Source organism: Lacerta agilis, chromosome 9, assembly GCF_009819535.1.
Source record: "Lacerta agilis isolate rLacAgi1 chromosome 9, rLacAgi1.pri, whole genome shotgun sequence".
Lineage (NCBI taxonomy): Eukaryota > Metazoa > Chordata > Lepidosauria > Squamata > Lacertidae > Lacerta > Lacerta agilis.
Window position 1 is genome coordinate 48,654,265 of NC_046320.1, and position 19,668 is coordinate 48,673,932.

At 42.2% G+C, this 19,668-nt stretch overlaps 1 protein-coding gene across 1 annotated transcript in view; it reads left to right on the forward strand.

Moving 5' to 3' along the window:
- Positions 1 to 19,668, forward strand: part of NDST4 (N-deacetylase and N-sulfotransferase 4) — a 116,088-nt gene that overhangs the window by 43,472 nt on the left and 52,948 nt on the right. Inside the window, 2 exon segments of the mRNA XM_033160099.1 lie at positions 8,562 to 8,649; positions 15,764 to 15,918. Of these exon segments, the coding sequence (XP_033015990.1) occupies positions 8,562 to 8,649; positions 15,764 to 15,918 (243 nt within the window).

Here is a 19,668-nt window from a genome sequence, read left to right on the forward strand (position 1 = left end):
GCTTGCCCCCCCGCCCCCCCACCCCCTGCCAAAGCCTGCTTTAGCGGGTGGTCGGGGGGTGGAGGAGAGGCAAGCAGGGCTTCTCCGTTAAAGCGGAGAAGCTCTGCCTGCCCCCCGCCCCCCGCCCGCCTGCCAAAGCCTGCTTTAGCGGGTGGTCGGGGGGTGGAGGAGAGGCAAGCAGGGCTTCTCCGTTAAAGCGGAGAAGCTCTGCTTGCCCCCCCGCCCCCCACCCCCTGCCAAAGCCTGCTTTAGCGGGTGGTCGGGGGGTGGAGGAGAGGCAAGCAGGGCTTCTCCGTTAAAGCGGAGAAGCTCTGCTTGCCCCCCCCCGCCCCCCACCCCCCTGCCACAGCCTGCTTTAGCGGGTGGTCGGGGGGTGGAGGAGAGGCAAGCAGGGCTTCTCCGTTAAAGCGGAGAAGCCCTGCTTGCCCGCCCCGCCCCCCACCCCCCTGCCAAAGCCTGCTTTAGCGGGTGGTCGGGGGGTGGAGGAGAGGCAAGCAGGGCTTCTCCGTTAAAGCGGAGAAGCCCTGCTTGCCCCCCGCCCCCGCCCGCCTGCCAAAGCCTGCTTTAGCGGGTGGGGGGGGCGGGGTGGAGGAGAGGCAGCAGCGCCATGCAGGCCAATGGGGCAGGAGGGGGTCAGCAGCAACAGGCTCTCCTTGTAGCGGCGGGAGCAGCAGCGTGACCTCCCTCTTCGGCTTCCCCTCGTCCTCTGCAGCGCGGACGTTCCATTTAAACCGCCCCGCTTGAACTGCCGACGCTGCTCGTGGCCCGATGTCTCTCTGCTCCAATCCCTGTGTCCCTGGGGCACATGCTCAGTTGCGCAAACCCAGAGACACACGGACTGGACGCAGAGACACTTGCATTTTATATATATAGATGACCCCCCCCCGACAATCTCATTTATATTTAGCCCACAAGTGGTTGTAATTCCTCCAAAATAACTTTTTAATTATAATTAATGAATATTTCATAATGATTTAAATCAGTGTTTCCCCAGCTTTTGATTCCTGGAGCACGCTGCTGCTGCTGCTGCTGCTGCTGCTGCTGCTGCTGCTGCTGCTGTTATTTTCTGGAATAAAACTGGCTGTGTAGTTACAATTATTTCAATTAAAAAGATACACATATTTGCTCAGTTGGGTCTCAAAACAATTGGCAAGTATCATATTTGCAGCTGCAGGGCAGCCCAATTAGTACTGCAGTCTGGGTCCGCGTTTGGCCAGGGATGGGAACGTGCTTTCTGGGGTAAAGGTTATAGCTGAGCCAAACTTTCCAAGACGATGAATTTCTGAGAAAAAATGTGACATTTTCCTTCTTTTAACTCTGTCCCTGCTTAAAAAGGAAGGTTACTTTGCTGAATGTTCTCCAAAACTTATCCACCATGCTTTTTGTGGCAGCTGTCGTCCCGTTGCCCTTCCTCCGGAAAGACTTTAAGTTATGGAGGATTCAAAATGGCATTCAAGCCAGTTGCTGTTACTACTTGGCCCTTAGGAAAAAAGAAGGGAGTTGTAATTCTACCACTGGTAACGGTGAGGGTCCATCCCTCTGAAAACTTTTTGGATAATTTATTCCCTCCCTGAAGAAACTGGGTGCAGTTTCTCCAACTAGGGTACAGTAACATGTTTTGAGAGAACATTTTCACCTGGCTCTCCTTTGGGATTCTAACACATTCTTACTCTCTCCTTCAGGATGCAAAGAGGGGAATTCAATGTTCTACAGCACCTCAAAAAAGTAACATGTATAAAACAGTAAATATATATTTTATTTTATTTTACTTTAATTCACCCCAAATATATTAATGTCCAATTGGGGAGTCCCTATCTTAGAGCAGTTCCTCCTGTCGGTCCAGCTCTCCATTCATCATGGTGCTATCCAGCACTAAAAGAAAGGAGGTGGGGGCTGCTAAGATAGTGGAGTTTATGCAATTGGGCGTAATATTAAATTTTATTTCCCCTTAATAAATTTGTATGCCACTTTTCAAGGATGCATCTTCTCAAAATGCTTTACAGACCACGTGCCAAGCATACAGTAAAATATAATTTTATTGAGATGGCTCCAAAGGGCTTAGTTAAAATGGCACAATGAGTATTAGGCATAAAGAACTCTAGAACCCACAATAGTCATTATCTAATGCATTGTGTCCACAGGAAAGGCAGGATGCAAAGAGAGGTATCCACGCAAGGCATGACATTCAGAGCTTGTATCCTGGCCATTAAATGCTGGGTTTTAATTGTACCTCTTTCCTTTCACTGATGCTTTTATTTCTCTCCTTGAAAAGTTATTATTATTTTAATATTAACATTTCGTTCTTTTTTTCTGCTGAAGGGTATAACTGATTTCAAGGTTTTCTTTTCATGCTTTGATGAAGCCTCAATTAAGATAAGCTTACTAGGCTATGTCATCATTGATACAACTACCTGTAGCTATAGCTATTAAATCCCCAGCACCGCATTACAGGGCTTATTTTTACCTACCTTCAGCTTCCTAGTGTGGATTTCTGTTGTCATCTCTCCAAAGTGAAGTTATCCAACCCTGTATAAAAGGGATTTGATAATGAATGGGTTGTGAGACTTCTAGCAGCACAATGGAAAGTGTTTCACTACTTCTCGAGGACACTGCAATGCCATTGACATGATTGAGCGGCAAGATTTGAGACCTAGCAATATATCCTTCCAGATACATGGTTGCAACTGCTATTACTGCCAATAAGAGATGCCAAGTCTCAAGTAGGAAGAAAATAGTGCGCTAGAGTCTCAGGCATGAGGTATGCCCTTTTCTTCCATTCATTTCAGCCATGTGAAATAGATGGTTATGTATTTCTGCCTGAACCAGCAGGTTTTCTGTGTCCCAGAATTCCAATCTTCAGTCCTCCTGATTCTCTTTTACTAACCCAGGGTCTCTGGTTTGCTTAGAAGAAATGACCCTGTAACTGAAAATGAAGGAATACAGGTATTGCTGGGATCAGTGGGAAGGGCCACTGATTTAGAATATCATTGTGTCACTGTTTATAGTGACCATACTGGACAAAATAATGAAAACATACATGTTACCTGTAGGAGTTTGCGCCCCAAAAGGTAGTTTATTTTCCCCAGCCTCCATAAGTCATATTTAACTCTGGGTGTCTTAACAGTTAATCTACAATTCTTAATTAGGAAAGGCTCCTACCTAATATATCTCACTTGTTTTCCTAGAAAAGTGGCAAACTTTTTCTCTGGGTCATTCATTTTTAAGATATTATCAGCAGCTTTATGCAAACAACTAAATAGGGTGTTGCAGTAGTAGCAATAGCGATGGTCAATAACTCATGAGTAATTGGTGTATTTGTTTCCACGCTACACCATTCATCTCACTCAGCAGAAATTGGTAACCTATAGAGGCATGGCTGCAGGCAGGTACCCTGAATTATGGGTAATTAGATTCCAGACAGTTTTCGGATTCTTAGAGGTACAAAAGAGCAGCACAAGGCGTTTTATTTGTACCAGTACTACTACTTCTAATGTGAAGAGCTGGGAGAAAATGTGATTTTATTTTTTACTACTCTTCCAGTCTGTACATCATCTAGTGGGCACAAGATGTTGGACATCATCTATTAATATAAAGTAAGAGGTCAATTAAGTGCTGCTCTCTACTGAATAAAGATAGTTTTAGAAATATGACTATGTTAGGAAATGCATCTACAGTACAGCTAACGTGGAAAAGAGCTGATAAAACTTCTTTCTATTTGTGCCACTCCACAGTTTTCAGAAAGCATGAAGAATACCATGAAAGTCCAAAAATCTGAAGTTGTGGATTGTGGCACATATTTTAATTAGATATGCGGGGGTCGCCTTTTAAAATGTTTTAAAGTGAACTACCAAACTACTAAAGTGTACACCCTGTTCCCTAGAGCTGTTGTATCATCTTACAAACAATATTTAGACAATCTGTTCAATAAAAGAAATCAAGAAAACGTGTAGTCACAAAAAATATAAATATAATTAGAACTAGTAAACCTTCATCTCTTTACGTGCAAAGCTCAGTTTTTGGAAGTGTTCAACCATCCAAGAATACAGACAAGGGCTTCCTGAAAAGGAAAGTCTTGCTCTTGATTAGCTTCACAAATTATAAGAGTGAGCAAGCCAGTTCCTCAAGTCTTGCTTCTGGGCTTCGCATAGGCTGACTACTGTGAGAATAGGATTATAGAATCATAGAATTGTAGAGTTGGAAGGGACCTGGGGACCATCTAGTCCAACCCCCTGCAATGCAGTAATATGCAGCTGTCCCATAACCAACTGAGGATGCTAGACTAGACCAGCCATTGGCCTGATCCAGCAGGCTCTTTATGTGTTATTCTTTTTTGCTGTTATTTATTTATTTAGAGGAGAGAAGGGGATGACAGAGGATGAGATGGTTGGAAAGTGTCCTCGAAGCGACTGGCATGAGTTTGGCCAAACTGCGGGAGGCAGTGGAGAATAGGGGTGCCTGGCGTGCTCTGGTCCATGGGGTCATGAAGAGTTGGACATGACTGAACGACTGAACAACAACAACAAATTTATTTAGAAAGTGTTTACCCTGCATTTCAATTGTGTTATTCTCAAGGTGTCAGGAGAGGGAAAGCAAGCTCTCTGCAGCTGCCCTTTCACTGTCCAGTAGTTGGGACCAGGTTGGTCTCTCCTCTTTGCCGTGATCTTCCAAGGAGGCAGCAGTTACAGGCTACCAGAGGCTCGTGGAGTGTGGAGTGGAAAGAACCCAGTGTGCTTCTTTATGCTTTCAGCACAAGGGCACCAGCCTCTTCTTTGAGTCTACCACATGCACCCTCTCAGTTGAGCTCAATAACATCGATTTAAGGGAAGTGTGGCCCTAGCCAGCTGCCAACCACTGCCTTTAGTTTCATGATGGAAGAAAGGTGTAATATAAATGTACTCTATCATTCAGTTTCCCCCCTTCTTGAGAGCTGTATTGTAGAACAGATTTTAAGGTTGCAATTGTAACTGAGCCATTAAACCTGGCTGCCCAGGTACACACACAGAAAGAGAGGCATGTGCAGACTAACTCTAGTCTCCATGGCATTTGCATATCTCTCTGCATATCCTTACAACATAGACAAAATAAGTATTCAATTGGTCACATCCATGCACGTGATACTAAAATGGCTCAGATTATTGATTAGACTTACCTCCCTTTTCTGATAAGAAATATGAGATTAGTTGGGGGGGGGGTACTCAATTAATCCGGCATCTGTCTTCTCCACCTTTATAAACCATTCCTCATGCAAACAAGGGATCTGGCTTCAACAGAGGTATTGATCGAGGCAGACCTTTTGGGTTAGAAGCAAAGCCTCTGCTGGCTTTTGTTTTATACAACGTCTCGGCACCCATAGCTCCCACATTTTAGTGTTGTTATCACTTAGCTTATATTTAGAGCTTTCCTGTGCCAGAGTAATCATTGCCGACCCAGTCTGGTTTTGCCTTTTCTTGGTGCAGAAATAAGGCAGGGGGGGGGGAAAACTATTCCGCTGGTTTCTCTAAGGATTTGATAACCTCTTCACTCTCCTTAGCTAGAGGTGTTTTGACCTTTAATTAAAAGGCAAATTTGTTGTCTTCCATTCAGAAGACAGCAAATAATGATCTCATTAAAATGAGGTTAGTGTTTCAGGCCTTAGAGCAATAAGAGCTGAAGTCTCATTAGTAGCTAACAATCCAGAACACAGCACATAAATAAAGCTAATATGGCAGAGCAAAAAGCCTTGGTGCATTAAATTTGAGCAGAATCAAATGTTTACAGTCAATGATGTCTGGGGCATGAAGTTTTAATGTACTTAATAAAGGAAAGCAAATTGCTTCCTATTAGCCATGAAATGTTCCCGGAGAACTAGCGCCCACCCCTCCGAAAAAAGTTTATTATGCAAATGAAGGAGATAGTTGTAATTAACAAGGACATTTTGGGAAAATATCACTCCTGCCTTAATAAATGTGACAATTATGAAGAATAAAGACAAGGCAACTCAAACCTACAAAATGTAATTATACGGATGAATCTAAAATGCTGCTGAGTGGCAAGATATACATAAATAAAGAGACTTATCCTATGGACACTGAGGAGAGATTCATACTCCTACGAACAAAGGAGAGAAACAATTAATATAATGAAACCAACAATTCCACAAAGATTCTGAGCAACTAAAGTGCTTCATTTGATTCCTTTTTTGAATACAAACTGCTAAGCTAGGCATTCTGATGTGAGCCTTTCTGAATGCAAAGATTCCTGATTATACTTTCCTTGAGAAGCAATATTTATTTCACCAGATTTGAAAGTCTCTGTTATATATATACACACACACACACACACACACACACATGTTGAGTTTCAATGAGAGGGAAATGGCTAAACTCATGGATGTGTGGAGGTGGGGGTAGAAGTATTCATCTAAAAACAAATATGATTTCACATTTGAAGTCTACGAGAAGCATAATTTTTATTATACTTCTCAGTCCATTCCCACTTACTTTAGGCTGGCTGCCAGCTTTGAACCTCAACATTTTAAAACTCTGTGGCAGTAGGAGAAGAGGGCTGTAGAGAATGGGAAACAGAAAAAGTGTATTTTCCCTTTTCTCTCCTTCTGAAACATCTCTGGGGTGTTTTGATCTTACAGCATACATCCTTCCCAACCTAATTTACCTGCTCATGAAATATGCCTTCTCAGCTTGTTAGGCGCTTGAGCAAACCAATTCCATCTTCCCCTACTATTGTTCTTTCTAAAAATTAACACTCATTGCAACATCCCAATATTTGCAGATTCTTGTCAGGCTCTTACGGTGGGTGGTGGCTGCTTGTTAAAACATTTTTTATTTTAGTTTATAAACTTGCACACTTTTACTTACCTAGGGACTCCTCTTAAGTATGTAGACATGACTCCCTTATGGGTACGTGTGCGTGTTTTGCTTCTAAACCACCCCAGCTTGCTGTTAGAAGTAATGACCATCCCCAAACTTTAAATATTATAGCAGCACTGAGTATGCCTCTGGGATGTTGCTGCCATATGCTTCCTATCATACCAGTTTTAATCTGATTGTTTTCCCTGAATGCTGGCTACTGACTTCCAATACTTTTCTTTAAGAACAGATAAATAATGTATTAAGCACATATTACATCTAATTTAGAATAGATGGGGGGCAAAGTGAAGGAAGAGTTTAATACTAATATTTGCTGTTCAATGTGGTTTATTTATTTTATACAGAGGACAATGTAAACAAAAGCATTTACATCCACTAATTACATTCAGTTTTAGAATACAAATTCAGTAAGCACATGCAAAAAAAGAAAAAAAGATTAACCACATTGATTCAATAGACTGACAAGCAACTTTTGGTTCAAAAGTTGTCAGTCTATGGTTCAAAATAGACTGACAAGCAACAATTTTGAAACAGTGGTTAACCTATGTAAAATATAATTGAATGGGATTCATAGAATCATAGAGCTGGAAGGGTGATCTAGTCCAACCGCCTGCAATGCAGGAAAATGCAGTTATCCCAAATGGGGATCAATCCCACAACCTAGAGTATTATCAGCACCATGCTCTAACCAACCAAGCTATCCAGACTGACCAACTCTGATAAATCTAGTGTCTGCTTACATCTCAGAGTACCTAAAACAGGGGTTGCCAACATTTTTAGGGCACATGAAGATTTTTGAGTGAGTGCTGTGGGTGCCACTTTCCTTTGGACACTACAGCAGAGTTGATCTGAGCCTTGAAAAGTAGATAGAACTGAAAGAGAAAGTGAGGAAGACCGTCATCTTTCCAACTTCCTCCTTCAGTTGTATGTACTTTTCAAGGGAAGAAAAGATAAGCGGCCCAAACCACTTCATGGCCTCACGGCGGTAAGGGTGGGGGTGGTTGTTTCAGAGATTTGAGCATCTCAGGTGAAGACATCAAGGACACCATTGCATCCATAGGTGCCATGTTGGCAACCCATGAACTGAAAGATTGAAACATTAATAGGAAATTGACAACCTAAATCCAGTCCATCAGATAATTTTGAGGAAGATCCCTTTGCACAAATGACCACTACATTGAATAGAAGTTGGTGGGGGGAGTGTTGCAGACACAGGGAGACAAATCAGTTAATATGCATTGGCAGAAGTTACCCCTGCTCCCTCTCTGGTGCATACAGCAAGTGAAAATACAATTTGAAACACAGAGGGAGAAACCACAGACCTCAATTCAAACAGTGAACCAGATCCAGATGTTCTGTCGTCACAACATCACTAGGAGTTTCTGTGGTCACTGAACTTAGGCTGTGACCTTACACTTATTAGGGAGTAATTCCAGTTGACTAAAGTGGGATTTGCTTCTGGTTAAACATGCAGGTGATTGCAACGCAAATTTATAAAATCTAATGATAAATTTTAAACTGTAATGTTAGTTTTCCTTAACCTAAGTCTGTTTCTGGGTTAGATTAGAGATGGGAAGTGGAATTCACTGATATATGATTATATTTGCAAGGATTCTAAATGCTATAGCCCAATAAACATCAGTTTTTAAAAAGAGGCTTTTTTTCTAAATGCGTGCTATTTCTTATTTGTTTCAGGCCTTACTAGAGACTCAAACTTTACTACGCACTCAGGTTGCAAATTTTACCTTCAACCTTGGATTTTCAGGAAAGTTTTACCACACAGGTAAGAAGGAATCATTTAGTTTCAGGTTAAGCAGGTGAAATACATTTTTTTTAAAAAATTGTCTTGGCATGCTCAGTAGCTATAACAGAATACTGAAATTATATTTCATTTAAAAAAAAAACTGTGTGTGAATTTCCCTCTCTAAAACTAGTTCAACATTAGTTATCATATTGGAATTTTGAATGATTCATCCTTTTAAAAAAAAATCAGTGGACAAATTCCCCTTCATCATCAGGAAAAAGGGTTCACCAATATATATGTTTGCTGACTAAAGAACTTTGATCTCCTGGATCTGGGTTGGCATCAGCAGTCAGCATTTTGGGGTACCTGCTGAGAGTCCATGCCCCAGCAATGGGGGCACTGACAAGAGTCCCCTGGAACTGCTCCCCTCCCTTCTCCATTGCAACTTGCTTGTTCACCTCCTCTCCCTCTGGTCCAAACAACGGTATTAGTGAGAGTTTAAAAGCAGGAGGTGCCAGGGCGCACTTCCTTGCTGGCTGTCTGCAATGATGAGGGGCAGTAACAGCAGCTGGTGAAATTGTTAGTGAGGAGGTGGTCCTAGTGAGGCAGTGAAGCCCATGGAGTTTCTTGCCCAAGGTTCCTCCAAAGCCTAGAGCTGGCACTGTCAGGAATGGCTCTTCTGAATAGGTGAGTGGATTTCTAAAACATACTAATGTAAATGGTATATACAGTCTCTCTCTCTCTCTCTCTCTCTCTCTCTCTCTCTCTGTGTGTGTGTGTGTGTGTGTGTGTGTGTGTGTGAATATGAAAGCACTGTGGATCATTCTCCTAAACAGATCATCTCAGTTGAAGGATTAAAAAAGAAGTAGACATAACTGCCAGGTATTTATGCCAAGGCAAGGCAAGGCAAAGCTGGTGCCATCTTTGGCTTTCTTATCCTGTCAAGCAGAATAAGAGACAGAATGTTGCAAAACCAAGCGCTCTGTCCACTTTTGACAGGAGTTGTATTTGTGTGGTGCACATTCCGCCTTCGCTTCACACAGCTACGAACTGAGGTGACCAAAATACGCCCGTCGCCTAAGTGAAGAGGCGCTGTGGGATTTATTTATTTTTTTAAGTGCACTGCCCTACCCAAGGGAGAAAAGCTTTGGATTAAGGGGAATTTAAATTAAATGAAAAGAGGATTACTTCACCTTTCCAGTTCTAAGTAATTAATTGATTCTGCCCTCCCGCCCACTGATTCTGCAGATTAGCATTACCTGCTTTCAGTCTTCTTCTTGCATTTCCTATCTACCCTCATTTGCTTATTTCACGCCTCTTACATGTTTAAACTTTACTTTCCCAATGTCATCCTCCTGTCTATATTTCTCCGTGAAGATACAGCTTTAAGGGTAAGCAGAATTTTAGGGCAGTAAAATGCTCAGTGTTGTCCCCTTGAGTCTGGTACTGCTTCCTTGATCCAGGCTCCAATATTTTTCTTAGAAAACTGTTAAAACGGCAGAAATAAAGATACAAAAGGTCTTGACCATGATCATACAAATGTGTGCATGGGCATTTATTTTATTTTTAATTTATTACATTTATATCTGTTGTACATGATTCTCCCTCACCCCATTTGATCCTCACAATAGCCCTGTAAGGTTACATTATGGCCATTTCTACCACATGATACAGTGATGACCACCAGCTTGTTGTTATTGTTTAGTCGTTTAGTTGTGTCCAACTCTTTGTGACCCCATGGACCAGAGCACGCCAGGCACTCCTGTATTCCACTGCCTCTGGCAATTTGGTCAAACTCATGTTGGTAGCTTTGAGAACACTGTCCAACCATTTCGTCCTTTGTCGTCCCCTTCTCCTTGTGCCCTCAATCTTTCCCAGCATCGGGGTCTTTTCCAGGGAGTCTTCTCTTCTCATGATGTGGCCAAAGTAGACCATCAGCTTAGATACCTTTAAAAGGGATTTGACCTATTAATGAAGATGGTTGCCAATGGCATCTAGTTTAGTCTAAACGTATTGCCTCCAGTATCAGAAGCAGCCTACAGTTGCAATCGAAATTATTCAGCCCCCATTGCAAATCAGGTTTATTATCAAAAATTTACAGACTTTCAGCTGTTTTGCAATGAGCAAATCAAACAAAAGCAGTTGAAATAGCTTAACACAGTGGATTCTTCAAATGGTTCCCCCAAATTCAGCTGAAATTGCAACTTAAACTAGCTTCTCCTGTCTCACTATTATTTAACCCCTTCATGACAAGCATCTTTAGCACATAGTAGAGAAGCCTTTTTCTGCTATGACCTGCTGCAAACAACAGTTTACTTAAAACACTGGCCCTGCAGAATGCTATGCAGAAATGGTTTAGCTACATTGATGGTGCCATGTCTATACTGGCTTTACTCTATGTGCAAATAATTTTGCAGCCTCGGGCAAGTTTATAAAAGCATACTGATGTCTATGGGGTGAATGCATATTGACAAAATCCTCTGGGAATTCAGGGTGGCCTATTTTCTGCAGTTTGGGATTATCTTGTGGATGAGTTCTCACTGCAAGATATTTTGTGTATGTGGCAGCCAAGTAAAGGTTTCATTCTGAAGAGAACAACTTATGAGAGAGCAGGTTGACATGCCACCTGAGAGAATATATGAAAGTAGCCAGTGGCAAATAATAAAACAAAGATTATTATCCAAGCTGTGAAAGCAATATGGGCTGCCCAGGGATTTGTACTTTTTGCAGGTCTCCTTGTCAAGACTTCTGGCAGGTCGTCTTGTCTAGACTCTGCAAGGACATGTAATTGCTACTGTAGTGATGTCAACTCTAGAGCTGGGGATCCCCAGGGACAGTTGCTGCTGCTGCTTTTCTTATTTTTACTTAAATTTGTATACTGCCCTTCATCCTCTCACTAGCTACAGCCAAGGTGATGATGAGTGTTGTAGTCCAGAAACATCTGGAAAACCAATTCCTATCATTCTTGACAACTACCTGTCCCAGCTAATAGGACTTCAAGACATGAAAGCTTGGGGTTCAGTGGCGCAGCATACTAAATACATACCAAATAACTAATAAATCTCTGGGCAGAAAGAAAAGCAACTATGGAAGTCATCCAGAGCATATTTCCAGTGCCACTTCAGCTCTCTACCTGTTCTACATCTATCTTTCTCTAAAATACAATTTCTTCACATGCAAAGCTTGTTGACATCATCTCCAGCAAGCGGAAGGAGGTGGCTGAAGGCAGACATGTTCTCTTTTCTAAAATGTCTTTCTCTCCGAGAACAGTCCCTGGTCAATTCCACAACTGTTGTTAAGGCCAGCTATAGAAAGCCACCAGCTAATTTCCCTAACAAAGAGAAGGTACTGGGCAATTTTACCAGGGCTATTAATAAAACTCCAAGACTCTTATCAGGTATGCGTCAGGCAACCTACACCGACAGAGAACCTATTCAGGGAAATCTTAGATTAAAACTCATTGAGTTGGAAGAGATTCTGAGAGGCCGTCCAGCCTAACTCCCAGTCCCATAACAATACGCAATAGAATAGGTTTTCTCCAATGGTGACAGTGCATTAGCAGAAAGCACTTAGGGTTGCACAACACAGAGCACCTGTTTTTTTTACTGTCTCCTCTATCCACCAAAGTCCCCTAAAAAATTGTTCCTGGAGCACTATGCAATATCACAAGGGGGGGGGAAGCTGCAGGTAAGGGGAACTGGCAAAAAAAATAAATGCCTTGCCTTGCATGAGTGGAAGCACTTTCTGTTGGCTCAAACCAAGTGAAGAAGAGCAAAGTTTAATTTGAGCCATGCTCACAGAATCACATCACTTAACCCTGGAAGACGCTCACCCCCCACCCCCAAGTGCTGGGCTCTTCCCTGGAACGTGATGAGCAATAAAAGACTCCCTTTAAGGATAGCTAAAGTTCCTCATCACTGCATGAAAACAAGCAGCCCTGGAGTAATACTCAAGTTAAAGGGGTTCCTTCCAGGTCCTGTGAGACCTGAACAAGCTGTAAGAAATTGAAGATGTCTAAGACTACTGACCATCCCTTAGAAGTGTCTCAGTCATCTCATAAATTGCTGCAGAATAGATAAACACTTTGCAATCATCACTCTTGGGTTAAAGTAATATCCTTCCTACAAAAAGGAAGAGAAAACAAGTTATTCCCATCATTTATATCAGCATGAAACATTTCAAATGTGAGTGTACTTGGAGGGGTTGGTGAAGGAAGAGGTTACTTTACCAACCTAAGTACATCCACATTTGAAATGTTTCATGCTAATATAAACAATGGAAAGACCTTGTATTTCCAGTGCTGTTCACTTTCCTAATGAGAAAGATTTTGCCCCTACTGTTGCTGATTCTGACTTATTTTCTTTTTGTTCCTCCTGTCTGTCTTGGATGCCTTTCGGGAATTCACTGATAAAATTTGTATCACATACCGACTGTTAATGCTTTCTATTTCCCACTTGACTCAAACATTATCAATATTGAATTTGTGACTATTCCAAGACTGAAATGGTATGCATGTGCCTACAAATATGCATTCCCCAATAGTTTAAAAGGCTCACTCAAAGACCATGAAACAACTCAAGGAGTTGAGGCATGTCAGTGCCTTCCATTAAGAGACCTGCTGTAGTGCATGTGCCAGGCGTCCTAGATCCAAAGCACACCCAGCTTTAAAAGTTAGCATTGTTTTTTGTCACTTCAGCTTAGAGGCAGCATGTCAAAGTATTCTCCATGCAAACATACACTTTATTGACTCATTATAAATAAAACATGGAGAGGTATTCTTTAATTACCGTAAATGTGGCTTGTTTACCCAAGGAGGCTTTTAATGTAAGATGCTCAACATGTTTTATTAGCACATTGAAACTGCTATGCCTTATTGACTTCTTCCTTAATGCACAGTTCGCTTCTCCATCCCTAAAGTCGAGTTGACAGGGTTCCAGAAAGGAAGACAGAATTGTGAATCTGTCAGAAGGTTTATAATACTATCACAGTTACAAGAGCTCCACATAGCTATTGCACGCTACTTTCCTATTCTGCATTTAGGGATACATGAGCATACCATCCCCAACAACAAAACATGCTCAGTCAGGGTCTTGAAGGAAGTGCTTTCTACCTCCTTTGTGCACCCCAAAGCCCTTGGGGAAGGGGCAGCTGGGAGTGATGTCCATAGGAATGAGGCCAGCAGGTTGTGAGCAGGGGGTCCTGCTTTCCTTGATCTTGCTTATGTCCATTTGAAAATGAGTGCTTGCTCTTGTGAGTGCTCCTGTTTGAAAGCTCACAACATCCCATGCCAGCCAACAGCTGGAGTAGGTCATTGTCAAGATGTCCTGCTTGTGAACTTCTTAGAGGCATTTTGTTAGCCACTGTGGGAAGTAGGATGCTAGACTAGATTGCCCTTGGGTCTGTTCCAGCAGCGCACTTACATTCCCAGTTTCAGAACTGAACATGGACCTGGTGGACCACAGGCTTTTAGTACAATAATAGGAACGCATGCTGCCAACACTACTGAACCTAGATAACAATATTTATGCCAGCATCGCAGTTTAAAAAGGAATTGCTTGGGTGATAAACCTGGGAAAGAAGCAGCTTTAATGGAGTTTAATTGTTGCTTCTGCACTGATGCATATCACCACTACTCAAAGAAACCATCGCTCTCCAAGCGCCATGCCTTATCCATGAAAAATGTGAACTTTTGAACATTTCCTCTTGGTATTCTAGCCCTTAAAAGAGAAGAGACAGTATTCATCATGACTGACATTTATAAAAAACATTTCTATCCCACCTTTCTGTTGCAGCTAAAATACTTTGAGTCAGCTTATATCATAGTTTAATCAATAAACACAACAAAAAGACAAGCAAAGATGCATGAACAGGAAGCCTAACTGACATACTAGAATAGCAATGGGACAGTAGCCATAGAAAAATCCAGTATCAGCCAACAATAACAACATCAGTAAGCATTTGTATAGTGCTTTCAGGTGTTCAAGGGCCACATAAGTATTACCTAGTTGTAATCCTTAAAGCTAAGTTAGTGTTATTATCTCCCATATTGCAGATGGGGAGACTGAGGACTTTCCTGCCACTTTTCCTCAGGAAGAGCCGCTCTTTACCACTGAATTGGAGCAAACATCAAATGGGTTTTCCACGGAATGATATTTATTCCAGTTCAGTGGTAAAGAGCAGGATTTTGAGGGGAAAACTGCTCAAATCTGTGCCCAGAAAGCATGGGACAAGCATGGGACAAGCTTGGATCCTTGCCTTCTAGGCACAGGACAAGCAAAGTCTGGAAGAGCCCTGAGGGAGTGTGGCTTGCCAAAGGCAACCCTGTGCGTTCAAAGCAGATGGAAGTTTTGAACTAGAGACTTTATGATTCCTAGCCTCTGTGTGCCCATTGGGACTGGTGTAGCAGAAAGCAGAAAGGCCAGCAGTAGGCGGAACCAGAGCTAATGGCAGGCAGAGCTACCTCCTGATTGGCAGTAAAACAACAGCAGACAGATGCTGTCTGAGGGCAGACTCCAGTTGGTGAAACAGTGTCCCATTCACCTAATGAACTGGCTTCCACTGCTGTATGCTCGGGGGGGGGGGGGGGGAATCGTCAGGGTGGAGATGAAAAGGATTACATCCTAGGCTGTGCAACAAAGAAATCCCTTCATGCATTTCCACCAGCCGTAGTTATGATAATGGCAGAATGTCCAGCTGATGTAACTGGATTTTGCATTGATTATGACAGCTCAGCCTTCAGCTATGCTGGTAGACTGTAACAATGCAAATCTTCAGGTTTTTATATTTATGTCCAGTGTAAACAACATATCCAGCATAAACAGCACATTGGTGCCTTAAAAAAAAAAAGCTGTTCTGAGTTCAATGCACTTGGGATAATGATGTACATATGGCATATGGATGTGCAACATCAGCATACTAGCACTACATACCTATGGGCCATGGATGCATACTGTGTTAATGTTTCCAGACACCCAGTTAATATGTGGTGCATGGAATCCTCCACAGGTAACCATTCTTCTTTGATATTGCTTTTTATAAACATGATATGAACGTTTCTTAAAAATGAACTTACATAAACTCCAGTATCAATCACCGCCAGCCTGGAAAAAGCTGTTCGTGTCCACACCAGAAGATAATATTATTCATTTTGTAGGAACCATTGAAGAAGATGAAGGTGATGATCTCTTGTTGAGTTCTGTGGATGAGTTCTGGTGGTTTCCTCACATGTGGAGCCACATGCAACCTCATCTCTTCCACAACGAGTCATCTCTGGTAGAACAGATGATCCTCAACAAGGAATTTGCACTAGTGAGTAACCTCTAGTTTTTCAAATATTTTTAAGAGCAGATCCACATTGCTTATTTTACAATTATCATCCTTGAGGTAATGATAAGATCCATGATTTTAGTAGGTCTAAACCAGGTGTCCTCAAACTTTTTAGACAGGGGGCTAGTTCACTGTCCCTCAGACACTGTTGGGGGCTGGACTATAGTTTGAAAAAAATAATATGAACGAATTGCTATGCATGCTGCACATTTTTGTAGTGCACAAAAAAAGGAAAAAGCCACACCAAAGTTGGCGGCGGAGAAGAAGCCTGGGAGGACCATAGAGAGGGGGGGGGGGTGCAGGAAGCAATGTACCTTCAAGGGCACTTCCGGCCTGACTTTGGAAAACCCCCAATTTGAAAGTAGACTTGTGGATAACAAGAGATATGAGTGGGTAGAGTGGCGCCACTGGCAGGGGTGGGCTCATGGCGAGCGGTCCGGGTTTACGGCCCTGACGGGCTGAATCTGGCCCATGGCCTGTAGTTTGAGGACCCCTAGTCTAAATCATCTGTTTTTACACTGTTCCTATGCTGCATTTTTTCTATATTTTATTCACCGTAAGCAGCTTTGATCATTACCTTTTAAAAAGTGGGATGTAAACAATTTAAATATTTGAAATAAATAATAATAAGCACTCATGCCTTCCCCATAAGCATCCAGAGAATCTGCTGGGAAAAAATCTTTTTTACCCACCCCCAATTTACCACCACTTCATTCCAGAACAACTATTCCATGTTAACAGACATTCTTTGACATGGAGACTCATGCCTCACTGCATTGGCCAAGGAAGGTCCATAGTTCAGTATAGCGCTTGCTTTATGTAGGATGGTCCTAAGTTCATGATGGTGCTGGGAAAAACTCCTGTCTGAAACCTTTGAGAGCTGCTGTGAGTTAATGCAAATGATTCTGAGCTGGATGGACCAATGGTCTGGCTTCTTATAAGGCAGTCCCTACATGATAGAACGTGGAACATGTAAATCTTTCCAGTCCTTCTGTTCCAAATACACAAATCCCAATATATTGGTTTATTTTGTACCTGAGGCACCAGATAACAAGCTGGTGAGGCAAAATCCCAACTAGGAAAGAGTTTCATGTCCTCCCCAAGAGCAGAATCAAAAATTGTATTTTATCATTTTCAGAGTGTAGTCCTTATTCTGAAGCATTATGTAATTATTCAGTCCATCAGTAAGACTTCAGTAAAATGATAACTGTTCTTATGTTTCTCTAAATATTGAAACGGACGTCAATTTGTTAGGATGGGGGAAGCTGAATTGCATGCTTCTATAAATGCACCATTTCTAAGAAAAGTTGTCAAGATGTGATGTTGCTATTTATACCAAAACTACCACCCAAGCTGGATGAAGGGAAGATGTTTCTGGCACATACAGTGTAATCGTAAGTGGCCCACTTGTTTGGGGTGGGTGGGTGATAAAATTCAGCATAGAAGCAAAATAATATTTACACTTACATCACTGTCAGAAGCTTTTTTGGCCTTAGTTACAGCCTCTCTTTTCTGCCAAGTGGTTGCCTTCTCAATAACCTCAGCCTCTAAGGGATATACCGTCAAAACCAGAAGGGAGGCGAGTGTCAGAATGCAATAATGGAAGGAAATGAACTGTCTACATCAATCAAAATATATTCATGCAACTCTACCTGGATTTGCAGATGCCTGTTTGAGACAACATGCTGGTATTACATACACATAAACATTTTGATAGCGTTTTTCACATCAGCATAGTTCTCAGTCTCCTTACCTTAACATTGGGAAACTGGTCATACCACACAAAGGAAAGGCTGTAGCTTTGATGTGCATCCCTTTTTAGCACTAGGCTACTGCTAAATTTGATCCAGCTGCAGTGTAGAGCAATGCATCCTATATGCTAATAGTAAACTTAGACATTGCTATCCACAAGAGGGATATATCAGGAGGCTCAGAGGAACTTCAAGATTTTCACACACACGTACATTTTTTGGGGGGGAATAAAAATTTAAAGCCCAATAAGGACCCAAATCTCACATTCACCCTTAGATAACATGAGCCTTACCACATGCTCTCATTGTGGTTTTTGGCTCCCTTTCCAAATGCACCTTAAGCTCTTTCTTGCAGCCAGGCATAATACAACCCAGCTCCATGAATATCTATCAGAGCTCCCTACCTCATCCCCATTGATTTCAGTGGATTGTGGCCAGAATATTCACAAGCCACACAATCATTAAAGCTGCAGTCCTCAATTGCACGCAGCAGGATAAACGTGTAATACTTTGAAATACTGAAAACTGGAAGGGTTGATGATACGTTCACCAAAATGAAGGGGGGGGAATTGAACTTTACAAAAATAAAATAATGCACTAAGCTGACACAGTAAAAAAAAAAAAAATCTCCTAGGAAGTCTCAGCCTGCCTGAACAATACTAGAAAAAAAACATTCCAGTGCTAAAAGTAGATAAGAGCTTATGCAAATCTTTTAATTCAGCAAGGTGACAGCTTAGAAAATGCTGAGAGCCAACATATCACCTCTCTGCTTTTGACAAAACAGAAAGCAATTCAGCAGGGATCGCTTCTTCATCTAGCCTTGCTATGCCAACAGAGGACAAAATGACTTCCTTTCTCAGACCGTTAGAAACATTGGATCTGCTATGTTAAACAGACAGGTGTCTGTTTCAGGGCCATAAATACATGGGGCTTTGGGGGCAGCTCCCTCTCTGAGGTATTTCAATTCAGGCCACTCCCAGACATTACAGATGTAAGGGGGGGGTTTCGTTTTGTTTTTTTTAAGTACCTGGGACACGGGTGGCACTGTGGTCTCAACCACAGAGCCTAGGGTTTGCTGATCGGAAGGTCAGCAGTTCAAATCCCCGCGACGGGGTGAGCTTCCGTTGCTCGGTCCCAGCTCCTGACAACCTAGCAGTTCGAAAGCACATCAATCGGTACCGCACTGGCGGGAAGGTAAACGGCGTTTCCGTGTGCTGCTCTGGTTTCGGTGCTCTGTTGCGCTGGTCTGGTTTCGGTGCTCTGTTGTGCCAGAAGCGGCTTAGTCATGCTGGCCATATGACCCAGAAAGCTGTCTGTGGACAAAGGCCGGCTCCCTCGGCCTGAAAGAGAGATGAGCGCCACACCCCATAATCGCCTTTGACTAGACTTAACCATCCAGGGGTCCTTTACCTTTACCGTATTCTAATATTTACTATTGTCTCTTATTTGGCCTTGCTCCATAGAAAGTATCATATCTATACGTTACTAAGAAGTTACATGAATCATAGAATTGTAGAGTCCACCTTCCTTCAGTGCAGGAATCTTTTGCCTTACCCTGAGCTTAAAAGTCTCATGATCTACCAACTGAGCTGTCCCAACTACTCTATTGTTCTCTGTCATCATCTTCATCCAGAAAGCATTTGGTAAAGCCTTTGATGCGAGGAATGTGCCTAGCAGAACTGTGAGTTTGAAAGGTGCTCATTTAAGCATTCAAACTAATATACTGAAGTGCAAAGAGCATTGAAGTGAAACAACGAGTACCATTTTACTTTTAGTAAGAATATCCGCATGTAACAGGGAATCCCTTTACGTTTTCTACAGATGCCAAGTCTAAAGCCAGAAGTGTTAAGAGTAAATAATTCACTTTGCAAGGGCACATATTACACTTCTAGAACTTGTGAAAACAGGAGATGACTAATTTTGGCATTTTAACGGAAGCAATGAAATGTACAGTATCAGAATTTACTGGTGCTGGAATGGA